Source organism: Anarrhichthys ocellatus, unplaced genomic scaffold (assembly GCF_004355925.1).
Source record: "Anarrhichthys ocellatus isolate YVR2014 unplaced genomic scaffold, GSC_Weel_1.0 scaffold16, whole genome shotgun sequence".
Taxonomy (NCBI): domain Eukaryota; kingdom Metazoa; phylum Chordata; class Actinopteri; order Perciformes; family Anarhichadidae; genus Anarrhichthys; species Anarrhichthys ocellatus.
In genome coordinates, this window is record NW_022280046.1 from 167,451 (window position 1) to 181,947 (window position 14,497).

The 14,497-nt window shown below is 40.2% G+C and overlaps 1 protein-coding gene across 4 annotated transcripts in view; it reads right to left on the bottom strand.

Moving 5' to 3' along the window:
• pdlim5b (PDZ and LIM domain 5b) overlaps window positions 1-14,497 on the bottom strand; it is a 32,999-nt gene that overhangs the window by 4,876 nt on the left and 13,626 nt on the right. The window contains exons 4-8 of one of the 4 annotated variants that reach the window (XM_031855525.1): window positions 7,264-7,297; window positions 5,243-5,265; window positions 3,756-3,910; window positions 2,875-2,902; window positions 2,020-2,112 (exon numbers count right to left, since the gene is read on the bottom strand). In XM_031855525.1, coding sequence (XP_031711385.1) covers window positions 2,020-2,112; window positions 2,875-2,902; window positions 3,756-3,910; window positions 5,243-5,265; window positions 7,264-7,297 — 333 coding nt within the window. Of the gene's footprint in view, window positions 1-2,019; window positions 2,113-2,874; window positions 2,903-3,755; window positions 3,911-5,242; window positions 5,266-6,435; window positions 6,915-7,263; window positions 7,298-14,497 lie in introns of all 4 variants that reach the window. The other 3 variants (XM_031855524.1, XM_031855522.1, XM_031855523.1) reach the window with 3 other exon arrangements.

Here is a 14,497-nt window from a genome sequence, read left to right on the forward strand (position 1 = left end):
ACACACACACACACACACACACACACACACACACACACACACACACATCTTCTTCAACAAGTGTCATCTGATGCCTTCACTCTGTTTTCTTTTAGTGGAAACATCCACCATGGTCTCAGCTTTTCCCTCCTATCTGGTGTGGGATTTTTTTTTGTGCCGCGTTCCTAGAATCCCTGAGTACGAAAGAAATCTAAGAGCGAGACTGTGCCATCAGTTGAACTGAACCTCCAGTACAGACTGATGCTTAGTGGGATCTGGTCGACTGCAAGTACAAACGTTTACAATCAGCTGCTCGGAATCTCAGTGACACATGCAAACAATCAGGACAATTATGGGGCACGTTCAAATAAGCCCACCGTCCATTTGGTTTGTCAATTACTGACATGAGGAAACAATTTCAGGTGCTGATGCCATAGTACATGCAGCCCACCCTCCAGTAATATCTGGAGGTAACCAGTGGTATGATTTAAGTGGTGGTTATTGCTTTTATTCTCCGGAAACTGCAAAGACAGAAACACTTTTCCCATTGCAGTTAAGTGCAATAGGAAAGTGCCACATGTTGACACATGACATGTGCCACATGTCACATGTTAAGTGCGATCACATATTTTAGTCGAAAATGAGAAGCCCTAGTGTTTTCTAGTGCCCACCCCTTGCTGCTGTATGCAAAGCAAAGAGTTTAAACCCCATAAAGGCTGAAAACGTGTTATATATATATATATATATTTATCAACTAGTAAAGATTTTGAATCCATTTTTACTGGCTTAATATAGTTCGGTACATTTAATCTGCTTCTGTAATTGTATTTTATTCTGCCCTTTTAGAAGCATTCTACTGTTACAAACAACAAACAGAGACGTGGGGACATTTATATGGTGCAAGAGGGCTGAGAAGATCTCAATCAACCTGACAAACAATATTGTTCAGCTACCATCATGGAGACGCTGTTGCTGCTCAGGTAGACCGGTTGAGCGAAGGATTTGCACCGACAGGTTAACAATTTCTAACCCTGAGGCTGTTTGGGCTTTCAGCAACAGCACACACGTCATGTTACTAACAACAGAGACGATTGTGCTGTCAACCAAGGGTTTATGGTTTTCGCATGAATGATGAGAAACACAGAAAATTCAATGCAATCACCCACTGGTTTTATATCTCGCATGCGAGTACGTTTGCCAGCAGCTATAGACAGATTGCTTTGGTTTAAGCAAATGATGAGAAACCTGAGCAGTTTGATGGAAAACAGATCACACCGTGTTTAAACTTATGGAAATAAATGCTTCTCATGGTTGAAATGTTTGAACGGTGCAGATAACAGAAATTATTCATACTGGATGGTAAGTCTCAATGCTGAAATTAGTACTCTACAGGCATTTATAACCTGCACAACTGATTCCTTCATATAGACCTTCAACTATGGGACAACTCTTGTTGAAAAAATGTACTTTTTTCTGCCTGGCAAGAAGAAAAATAAGGAATGAAAAATTCAGAAATAGGCGAAGCAACAGCAGAAAGGAAAGAAAACAGTTTATTGAGGTAAAATCATTAAAAGCTGACAAATGAGACGTCTTCGGTTAGTGTGTAGGCAATAGAGGAAAAGACTCAGACATGCTCAGAAAAATGAAGCATAAGATTACAGGAAGTGTGCAGAGCAGTGGAGGCTTGGACATATGTTACAGAGAAGTATGCATGTACACTGCGAAATACTGACATCATCTTCTTCATCATCTCTACCTGCATGCGTGCATTTTATTTACATATATAACTAAATAGAGCAGGATAATATGTTCCTTAAAACACTTTTTACAACAAGAGTTTGTTGAAAAAAAAAACATTTCTCATTCACTTTTTACTTGTGTTGTTAAACTTTTGGAATTGGGACATGCGTATAAGAAGCCATTATATAGTGTGCCAAATGACGGGCTGCAACTGTGTTGGTATGAAAAATGGAAGCAATGTATTTTTAATGGTGGTCAAAATAAAATAAATACAACATAACGAGACAAAACTGTGCTTACTGCACATTGAGCACACATGCTGAAACATCATGATGCCAATCTCTCAGCTTGTTGTACATGTGTCCTATAACTTCTGGGTCCAACTTGTTCGCTCTGATTTACCCCATAAAACAGGATTGAAGGAGAAAAGACGAAGAGAAATTTGGAAAGGTTAGGATTGTAGAAGAAAATTAAAAGATAACACAAGAGAGACCACATTGATATGTGAGGGGGGGAAATAGCAACAGCACCAACAAAATAATACAAATAGCACAGTTGGAGATGAATATAGAATGAGAGACTTTTTCCTTGCAGATGTGTATTGAATTATAAACCATGGTAGAAGTTTAATATGCCCTCAAAGTCTCACTAACAGAAAGAGAGCAGGAATCTCCTTCTGGCAGGGCTGCTATTACCCACAATACCACTTAATTACCCACAGGTTCCAGTGAGTGACACACTGATTGGTTGAAAATCTGGTACGGAAGGCAGACTGTGTTTACTGGAGATTAAATCGACTTAAGACTGAGTACAGCGGTAGCAGTCACAGCCTATGCTAAGTCTATGGATGTCTCCATTCAACCATCTTCTCCTGAGAGCTCTCTTAGCGGTTTCTTCAAATTAAGCCTTAAATTAAGCGTGATGCTGTGGGACCATAAGATCAGGAAATCAGGATTTACAGGCTATGAATCATCCAGGAAGCGCTTAAATGAGTGCTTTGAGGGCCAACTCTGAATATGAAACCTCTATGATCAAGAAATTATTATTATTATGAAATACAAAAATACTCACAGACAAAACACCGAGACGGAGAGTGAATGAACACTCACAACCACATACCAAATTTGATTATATCATAAAACACCAACCACTTACTTCCTTCCACTGATCTCTGGAGCAGGCTCTGCAACAGTGAAAAAGAAAAACAGCAATGAAAATATAGTAAAATGAACAATAAAAGGTCAGTGGGAATAGGGGGAGACACACTGTTAAAAACAACGCTGCTACTGGCTGCAGCTCTATTGCTGCACCAGCTTGTTCTATGTTCATCTCGTCAAGGTAAGAACTGAATGAGCAAGGGTAATCCCTGCAAACTAGAACCTGCTAGAACTTCCTGGACGTATTCCCAAATTGCTGACAGCTGCAGAAGCATGCAGGCACATTGAATATACATCAAATGTTCAAAGCACATGGCAGACTCCACACCAGTCTGGTAACATCAATCGACAGAAAGAGACAGTTAAATATCTCATCTTTACTTCATTCTAATTCTTATAACCGAGTTACTGTAAATTACATTTTGCTTAAGCAGATTCATGCACACATTCACACAACTAACCATCGATGTCACTTATCGTCAAAACAGTCTTGTAAAAAAAAAACTTTTAAATCTTACAGTGATGACAGCCTTCTTAAAGTACTATGACTAAAGAAACTGTATCACTTTAATCTAAGAAATAACATTATAAAGCAGGGACATAAATAAAGCCATATAAAAGCTTCAAAAGGAAATAAGATGCAAAGGATTACCATAACATTGGTAACCTTTGGATAAATCTGTCATGTGCTCCGGCCTAAAGTGGTTTGATGGATTTAGAATGAACTGACAGAAACACGAAGCTAAGCCTGACAATATTCAGAGACTTCCTAAGATATTACAGAAATATTTTGAGCCAGATTCGACCCTTTAGAAAAAAACATAACCACTGCAATATGTTTCTGCTGAGCGTTGAGCCTTCACACAGAGTGGTACACACCATTTTCAGTGCCGGTGAGCTGAGCCAGCATACGGAAAGAGCGGGACTGGGAGGTGCCGGTTCGCGGGTGCCAGTCCTCCGTGTCCTCAATCAGACGCTTCTTGCTGGCATCGCTCAGCGGGGACGCATGATCCTCGGGCTCCACATTGGGTTTCCTGTACACAGTCAGATCAACCATCATGATGTTACAGACGTGGAAGGACTCTGTGTTGTATCAATGATATTTATCACTGCTAAAAACAGCTGTTAAAAATATCTGCCAGTTTACACACAAGTTAACATTAATACAGGAGTAACAACCAACACACACAGTACACATATTGTACTATGCGATAAGTGCACCACATTCAAACATGGGTGCAGCTTGTAGATACACTGACATTGACCCGACTGCAGTTTAATTTCAAAATGACCTTCTCCGTCTAGCTGGAGGTGGAGTTCTGCAGGCGAGCAATTAGAAGGTAGTAAGGGAAAAATGCGCAAAGGTAGAAACGACAAATTCAAAAGTCACATTAAGTGCTGAGTAAACTGTATGACACTGCACTGTTTATATGAAAGTCAAGAAACTGTTCTGACCTATACATTATATTATACTATATATTAAGACTTCTCTGAGGTTCACTATCAGAGAGGAAGCCACAGAGTAGAGGAGAAGAGGTCAGCCAGATAATAAAACATCTTAATTGATGAAGCAATTAGATTTACTATAGTAAAATGGAGAAATTAAACACACCGTTTGCAGTTTAATGACAGTGAGTGAAAGAGGAAAGTGACAGTGACCACATCTCACCACAAGGTGGGAGTAATGTGCTTTGAAAACTGAAAGCTCACCGTTTCTTCCTAAAACAATTTGAGTGTTCTCTAGAACACAATAATATTTAGGTGTAATGTTTACATCCACAGTTTAGTTCAAGGACTGTTCCGAACTGTGAGTCAATTTCATGTCAAAAGTCCAAGCATGTGCATTTTTTATTCTCTGTGTGTTTGCTTCTGTTTGTGTCAGGTGAGTCGGGGTGAAGGATGATCAAAGTCGGCCTATTCTTAACCACAGCAGAATGTATTTAGCAGTAATCGTCTGACCTAAACATACTGACGACAATAGCAGATGGAGCTAGACAGATGCACAGCTGGGTAACTTGAACAGCCGAGTGTGCCTGGTTGTAAATGCAGCATTAGCTAACACGGAGCCTTATTCCACTGAGAGAGTGAACGAACAGTGTGAGCTGACCCCCCCACCCCACCCCCACTGCGCGTCCTGTGGCGTCTCAGAGATAAATTACGGGGTTTCGCAGTTTATTCAGACCTTAAAAATGAGCATGTACTGGAAGCGGATGAGCACGAATGTGAGGTTTGTGAGGGTTAGCTCCAAGAAGTGCAAGCGTGCTGTCATTTGGTAATCATAAACCAGAGAGATGTGAGGGCTGTAATCACATCCCACATAGTTAGAAAGCTACTGCAGCAGATGTATCATCATTCACAACACTAACTTGGTGTCTGTCTCTTCTTCCTCCTGTGGGCAAAGAAGGGGTAAATGGAAAAGGATCGAAGCAAAGAAGGAGCATGAATAGAGCATTTGAGAAATCAACCATACTCCGAAAATGCATGCCCTTTAAGTGAAAGGCCCTTCTGAGAGAATGTGCATGAAGCAAATCCACAGAAAACACAAACAACGCATGCAGGTCAGGATACAAACGCACACGCTGCAACAAATACACTTCCATTCTTTAAACTGCAACAGAAAGCGTGAAGAAATGACACTGATATCTCATTATTTTTATCATTATCTCCATGGTGTATTACAGTAAATAGCTTTGTTCTTTACTATTTGACATCTTCACATGTTATCTGACCAAACCCAGATTAAGAAAAAGATTCTAAAAAATGTCCCAGTAGACCGTTCTCACTACTGTTAACTCTGTAACTTTGTAAAACACATAAAGATAGAGGTGGCTTTGGCAGATGTATTTAAGTGTGAAGCTGCTTGCTCACTTGAAGCCAATAAAAACAGATCTCTGTGACCTATTTTTTTCAGATGACAAGAGAGTAAAGAATGAGTGGCAAATTACTTAGCTAGCCTTGCTCAGTCTACCGTGACCCAACCGGTGAGCCAAATCCTGCTAATGAAGCCCAGTCCAGCCAAATTTAGCTCCGTTCCTAGTCTCTAGAAGGCTAGAGCTGCCAGAAGTCTGGCTAATTAGAAACAAGTGTTCCACCAGCAGTGCCTGTTGGGCAGACTGTGTGTTTGGCAGTGCTAAGAACCACAACGTCAATTATAGATAGGCAGGCAGTAGCATCAGTTAGCAGGTTGTCTAGATTCTCTTCGCTCTCCGGTTGCCCTGCAGAAAATTCAAACAAGATGTGCGGCATGCTTCGGAATTTCCTTGTATGCAGCTGTGTGAAAACAGATAGGTCATGGGCTGTTTCAATGTTAGCTTTCCAAACGAGACTCATTTTTTGAGGTGGAATAGGTAATGAGGTGTAGGAAGAGCAGAATGGAATATTTTATTTTCTTCTTGGCAGACTGTAGTGCAGAAATGTCTGCTAATCTGTGGCCTCTATGAACCACAACTCCTTCTGGACTAAAGCACACAACGTACATATATTTCTAAATCGCTCTATGATCATTTGCTGTTACACTGACATAAAGGAAACATATGGTGGTTGGATGATTGGTACCTACCCATTGATGGGCTCAGACAACCCCTGGCTCTCCAAAAGGCCGCGTCTCTGTCCAATGACCACCTCACAAGCATTGTTGTTGGAGTAGAGGTTGATAGGTGTGTTATAGACGGAGGGCTGTGGGACATTAGGATGGGAGGAGGGGGCTGTCACTCTAGCTGGAGAAGAGGAGTTGGATGAGGAGGAAGAGGCAGACGGGGGGGTGAAGGTGTGGCGAGCAGGACTGGGCCTGGGAACTGAGTTGGCTGGAGGGGACTCCGTGGCAGGGAGGCTTGACTTCAGCAGAAACGGAGGCTGTGGTGGTTGAGAAGGGGCAGCTGGCTTGAAAGCGGAGGATTGTGAGGGAATGGAGGGGGCAGCCACGGAGGAAGCTGTGACCACACTGCTGTCCCCCCCAAAGGGCCGGGCTGTCTTGGTGTATGCAGTGCTCGGGACAGGGTGAGTGATTGGGACTGGCTTAATGATTTCTTGAGGTTCGTCCTGGATCAATGTGGAGACACACAGCATGCAAATACAGCAAATCCACAATGAACTCATGCATGTAAACCAGCATTCTCAAAAGCACCGCACAACAACCAAATCAAAATCAAGGGTGTTTTCACACTTATGTATGAATGAAAGTCATGCCTGTGCTATACAAGTTTAAGCGGTGCTGTAACATGAGGCCTGTCAGGTCAGTAATGCATGCCAAGCCAATGTGTTTTCTGACATAATCTCAGAAGGGCACAATAAACATGCTCACTTTTAATTAACTGTTGTAATATGTAAACATAAAATGGATTTCAGGTCAACTTTAGTTTAAAAAAAGAGTGAATATTTTACTCCTTACCTTAGGTACTCCATCTTTAGGGGCACTGGAGGGTCTAAGAAGACAGAGAGAACATCATATAAACACTACACTCGCACCATATGCATAACAAACATTCATCATTTTGCAATGAAGTTTAATTTCTGTACATTAAATGAGTGGACATGCTAACTGCTCTGAGAATCATACTTCAGTTTCTAGGATGGATAGTGAAAGGGTCAGATTATTTTGCTGTGAGGGCAAATTAAGGGCAACATTTTTAAGTTTACTGGTTACTTTTTTCTGTTTAAAATACTTTTTATTATTATTATTAATTTTTTTATTGAATGCTTCCTCTATTTTTTATAAGGATTATTGTATCTTGGATGTCAGGACATCAAAAAAGGAAAAACTGAATTACTGCGTTATAAGAACACAACTGTGATTTATAAAATAAATAAATGAATGCACCAACGTTTCCAGTGATACATTAACATCTCAAGCAAAGTATAAGCTCTGGAAATGGACTCTTATTGTGCACTGAAATAAATGGAAAGTAGGAAATGTTCTGTATGCTTTTGAAGATGGTTAAGTAAATGTAATTAGTAGTTGTTGCTAAAACAAGCAAAACTACTAGTATGTGTGAACATGCTGTACTGTAACATTTGAGTCAATGTGCAGACTGATGTTGAGGCGTAGTGTACATCTGATTTACACTTATGATTGAAGCAGCTGTCACAGTTGTATCACCTGTGGGAGAGAGAGGGGTGGACTGTGTGTCTGTTCTGTTGATGTGCTCTGGATAGAAACCGGAAAATATCCAACAAAGCTTTCATTCCCTTCTTTTGTTTAATTCGTACTACTTGCCAGCATTGTCTAGCACAATATAAAATAAAATAAAACACACACACACACACATTAGGATGTATTGTGTATTAATGGACTGCAAAGCCCCCTTTATGTCAAACAAGGCACATGTAAGTCCATGCCAGTTAACTAAAGTGTCTTTCACAAATTCAGACAAATTCAGACAGCTGGATTTGTTAACAATGCGTGCCATATTTGGTCTGAACATGCAGACAAGGTGTCCCTTAATTCTCATTAAAAACAAAATAGAAAAATAGACAGTGAGTCAGCAAGTCAGGTCCCGGACCAGATGCTACAGTGTGTCCGCTGCCGTACTTCCTTTCTACCATATTAGGAAAACAGTCAACCAACTCTCAAGCCTTTCCTTTCTAACTGAGCCGAGGTGCAACAGCTGAGCTTGGCACCGTCAGGTTATTAAAGAGCCCCACCCTCCAACCAGATGTTGATGTCATCCGTGCCCATACTTGCATTTGAAGTTTCCACTTAGCAGCTAATATACAGTATATGCTCATTTTCCAATGTACTCATATTGTTTGTCTGATGGAGAAGCAGACGGCTATGCCAACGAAAACAGTAAAAGGTCTAAAGATTAAAAAGCACATTCCATTACAAATGTGGAGTCAGTCTCCAATGAGGCAATGTGTATCTGCCATCAGTGGCCCGGAGAGGGGCAGCTGGGCGGATTCGCTCCCTATCACTCTTTTTCCCAGAGAAAACTGAACAAACACTCGCTAGGGTGGTCCTGTGAACATCTGTTCAGCTCAGCCCCTCTGTGCTGTCCTGCTCCCTGGCTAGCTGGACCTGCTTTTGTTCTGCTGTGACAAAGAGACTTGATTTATGTTGTACATGTACATATTTAATCACAATAAAACAGATCTATTCGTTGTGCAACATGACTGAACCAGGCATATAGGACTTTGGCTAATAAGACAAGAATACCTACTAAAACATATACAGTATAGATAGAACATTAAGTGTTTTTCTCTATAAATAGTTGAGCATTTGTCTTTTTTATGTATCACACAACAGTATAATTATCATGTTCATCTGTACTTTTAAAAGATGTCATACAGTAGTTTCTCGCGAACGAAGAACATGAAGATACAACATATATAATATTAAACACTCGTGTGTTATCCTCTGTATAACGATGACTATGTGATATTTTATGGGTCTCCTCTAATTATACTTCCATAAATACAAAAATATCTGTTTTTCTTGTATGTCAAAGTGCCTCAGTTTGTGCGACTGCATGTGTTCATAATACTGACAAACCAGTTGAAGGTACAGTCATGGCTTTGCTCAGCCCAGAACACGCTCCAATTGGTTCCTCTTAATCTAATCAGGATGCCTTGTTGTATTAGATTACAGATGCTGACATCTACAATACTTATTTATGGACCAAATTTAAAACCTACATACTTATAAATAAAGCTAATAAATAAGTGCAAAATATAAATAAACATTATCTTGGAAGCAAAAGTGTTCTTGGAAGAAGAAAAAAGTTGTTGAGTTTGGTTCTCATCAACTTAGACGTGTCTGTGCAAACACACACACACACCCACACACCCACACACACACAGAGAATGAGGAGGTTAACCGGAGGAATAAGCCTGAGGGCAAAGCAGAATGACACATTTCCAACCCTGCCCGCGTCTCTCTGAGGGCCAAGAGAAACAGTCTGGCATGTGTCATTTGACTGAATGATGGAGCAGCTAATAGACAGCTTTCTCACCACACACACACATCTTACCGGTTAACAGAATAACATACGAGTAGTTTTTAAATTTCCCCCACATTGTTTTCACTTGACTTTCACACATGTTTCTTTTGGAAAAGTACCAAAGAAACATATAAAAGTATCTTCTGACTCCAAGCATCTGTCACCCTCTCTTTAGCTTCAATATCTAAACAGAGCTCTGTTCACTCTCATCATATTAAAAGGAATCTGAACTTTGCATAGATATTACAGAATCACAGAATTCACATACTACTATAGTAACGTCACGCACATAATACGTTATTCCAAAGCATTGAACAAGGCCCGCCCTCTTATATTTAACTTGTTTGATGAATGTTAAAACTCTGTGGGAGAACCTGGCAAATCTGTTTTCTCAGATTTACCGCTGCCTGAAAATTTGAGCCAAAGCATGGAGAAGAAGGAAAACAAGAAGCAGAAAAAAAACACATGGGAAAGCAACACAAAAACTCCAACAGAGAGATGTGGAATAAGCGGGTGTGGAAAATAATATTCTGTTCTGAACACATGTGTTCGCCTGTGCAGCCAGCCTATCCGCTCAGTGGCAAAACTCACAGCTTGTGTCTGGCACATGGCCTCTCTCCCATCTCTCCATCCTCCCCCTCTTCCCACTGCTCCCTCATATTTCATCAAAAATGAGCTTCCCGGAGAGGGACGTTTGTGCTTTTATGTAAAGCTTATGAGGATATTTCTTTGGAAAGAGTCACAACAAGAAGGGGACAGCGTTTTTAAAACTGCAACAGTGCCAACAATGACAGAAACATGACTGCTATTACCAGAGTTAACGCTTATCGTGCAACTGGACAGCCTGTTGCTGCTGTCAGTTGCCTGGATACTTGCCCGTGTCTAATGTGTCTGTACACGTGTCAAGTAGGGACCACGTGCACTGGTCCATATCAGCAGTCACATGCATCATCGTGACGGAGGACATTCACACCATTTATTTCCGTGTGCCTTGTCAGGACCCTCTAGAGCACTTCACTGTGTGAGTGATAACGCTCTGGTCATGTGTGCTCGTCTTGACAAACAAACAGTGGAATAAAAGTGAACCACAGGACAAGAGAAAAGCTATTACAACTTGAATTCAATTGCATTTAGCAATCAAACGAGCATCCAGATCAGATCGATGAATAAAGCAAGCAGGGAAATGAGGGGAGCTCTCCTCAAGGCCAGTTCTCTGGTTGCAGCAAAACCACAAAAGAATAAACTGCACCTCTAGTTAATACATTTATTTAATGTAGATCCAAGCAATGCAATAACAAGCCTCTATCCTTTCTTACTTTTCTTCCGACCACCATACCACATCTGGCTAAGACAACCAGGAGTCATAGGGGCTGCAACTGAGCTGTCCTCCACTTCACCCTGTTATAACCATTTCATAAGACTTGCTGGGAGAACATTAGCCATGTATGAGCATATCTGTAGATGCAGCCGCCTAGCTGCCTTGTGATTACAGTAAGTGGCCTGTGGGCAAAAAAATAATCCTGTATAAGATTTATAAGTATAACGAGACTAAGAGGATGTCTAAAAGATCAATGTTATGTTAATGTATTTCATTTCCACCGTTCATCTAGTGAATTCCAGAGAATGAACATTAACGATCTGCCAGGCAGCATTTCATCTGATAGATTGATATAACAGTTAACATACTTAAGAAAAGCGTTACATCGTCCTTTTTTACTCCAGAAACAGCATGTGTTTGAAGCACACAAAATGAAAAACACACAAAACCTGAATGAAACGCTCTCCTGCTGTGGGAGCTGACTTGAATTTGTGTGTAAAGCATCGGAAGATGGCGGGATAGCAGAGCTATAGCAGTGTTGATATGTTTTATCTTTGAGGTTTTGGAACCAGGTGCAGCCAGCCGCAACCTCTGTGGTGCTTTTTTTGCGCTGCACTGCATATTTCCATGTCAATAAATAAACATCAATTATCATACTTTCCTAAGGCTACTTCCCACAGCCGCCTTGTGTATGTACTGTCAGCTTCTCAGCAACAAGATTTCCATGAGAGTGGAACAAAAAGTAATTCACCGGTCATATCAAGTATACATCAAGAGATGTGTAATCAGAAAACATGTTTTGATCAAATCACTATCACAAGCTTAAAACTCAGAACGGACTGTATACATGGAGCATGTTCTGCTGAGGTAGATGTTATTATGTGGAATGAAGGACTGTGTGTGTGTGTGTGTGTGTGTGTGAGATGGTCATTTCTGAAGTGTAACCCACTCCCAAAAGGAAACTTTTGGTCAACCAGTCTGTTCTGTTAATGGAAAGTACTGGACTATGTTTTCTGAGACCACAATGTTGAAAAGGAAAACCTGTTTTTTTCTCTCCTTGTGTCACAAAATATATAACAGCTCTTCGCACATTCAGATTCATTTTGACAGTTGACGACAGGATGAGGAGAGTACTTTCAAACCCCAAGTCCATTTCCTCTCTGAAAACATGTTTCCCCTCTATAGCAGCAAGGACATAACTAGCCATGACTGTGCATTTTGGGCTCGACAACATACAGAATGATTGAGTAGTATGCAATAGTAACATGTTATTTAGATGTTTTTTTGTTGTTCAACATTTCTAGCTATTGGAAATATTGTACGTGATTGTGTATGACAGTTACTTTATAACCACATCTATGTTATGAAAACTAGTTAATGTACAACTGTAGGTGTTATCATCTTACATAATTCTTTCCAGTGTGTTAAAGCAGATCTCATGACCTAGCCTTTGATAGTGAAATCAGTGCATGCAGCTATGCACATTAGTGTGCATACAGCCGATACACGTGTTCTGTTTAAGATCTTATTCAAATAGATAAGCTAAAAAGGTCACGTAGGGCTGTTGTGTATTTTTTTTTTTACACAACTGCATCACAGAGTGTTTTTTTAGGGAGCTGCCCAAAGAATGTGAACTATGACAAAGTGACATAATGGTACGACACTGTCGTCACATTAATCTTCTTTTGGAATGTTATTATGATAAAAAATAGTCTTATCAGTGGACATCAAAACCATAAATCAACTGTGAGAACATGGATGGAGAAAGTGGTGCATGTCAGAGAGAATTAGTCTAGTTAAATAGTGTTTTGAAAGTAATACATGTGTTGAGCTTTAGATTTTTAGAAGATCAAAAGCATAATAGTAACTGCGACTGTTCACTTTCTTCAACCTTCTTTGCGCTAATATAATAAATTGAACTCTCAAATCCCAAGTAAAAAGTACCCATTTTAAATCATTTGAATACAGAAATGAGATGTGTTTACACACAGTACGGTGTTCTTTCTTCTTTCTGTGTCACTGAATAAAGAAATGCCGTATCAACATCATGCAGACCATCCTCTAAAAATGCAGCCAAAAATGAAGCACACTATAATCATGTATCATTTGTAACAAGGAAACCTTTCTTGTTTACAGGGTGATTTTAATTGTAGTAGCATGCCCTGTGAGGCCAGAATGTTTGAAGTTTCATTGTGCAGCCATTATTACCCACAGTAGATTACATGCAGCTGTGAGACAGGGCTATTTTAGGACTATTTTCCCACGTTTAGAGCAAAGAGGCTTCTTTCTCTTCTGATGTGGTGATGGAATGACAGGACATGCAAACCAGGCTTTGACTTTTTCTGTCAACATGTTTTGCAGCTTGGAGTGTGTGTGTGCTTCGCCTCTATATATTTTTGTTCGAGGCTAAACTTTTTGCTTGGCTGCAGGAAATGTTTGGCTAAAATTCATTAAAAGGGATCTTCAAGAAAAAATGAATGCACAGGTTGTTGCGCTTTGTAGCAAGTCCTGAGCTAAGTGAACTGATCTCAGACATGCACCGCTGCCTCTGAAAAGTAGTGTTAAGTTTGAAGTATTTCTTGTTCTCCAAAACCAACTCAGGACCTTCCTGTGCATGGAGTATATATAAGTAGTTTGGCCTGAAACGTTTCCTTAGTGGACAAATTTAACGGCAACCTCAGTTGAAACCCTGTTTTCCTTTCTTTGAAACAGTATTACGGCTTAATGGAGCGCTATATAAGGGGGCTTTCATGTGAAGTGCTCCCCGCACTGCACTACAGCTTTAATACACTCAAAGGCCCCAGAATACCAGGGTCTTCTTTTTGTCTAACGGGAGAAGCAGAGGAGCAGTTGATGAACTCAGCTTGACCAAACAAAAACTGATCTTTTACAGATTATGTGCCATAAAGAACCTCACCGTCATAAAATAAACAATAATATAAATGTGTGTGTGCTGTGTAGCATTATATGCAGCCAGTTTCGGATGAGGCATTTGAGTCTACACATGCCGTTACTGGAGATCCAATGATAATATCTTGGTCCCACAGTGTAACTGGAACTTAACTCAATTCTATTGATTTACATTAAATGTGCTTCATCTAGTCTAACGTGTGATGCTACACTGTAAACTGTACTATTGCTTTGTCTAAAAATTAACTTTTCAGAACACAAAGGAATCACTATAATTCCAATATCATGCCTGCTAGCCAAAGTTGTCCAACTATAATGGAGATGACAAGATACATAAACCCTGCAAGAAACGTCAAGCTTAATTCATTCAGTCTTTTTAACATTCCAAACTTCCTGTAGCTATAGTAGCATCCGCTGTGGCATAAACACTGATGTGTTAGATTAGCACAATGGGAGTT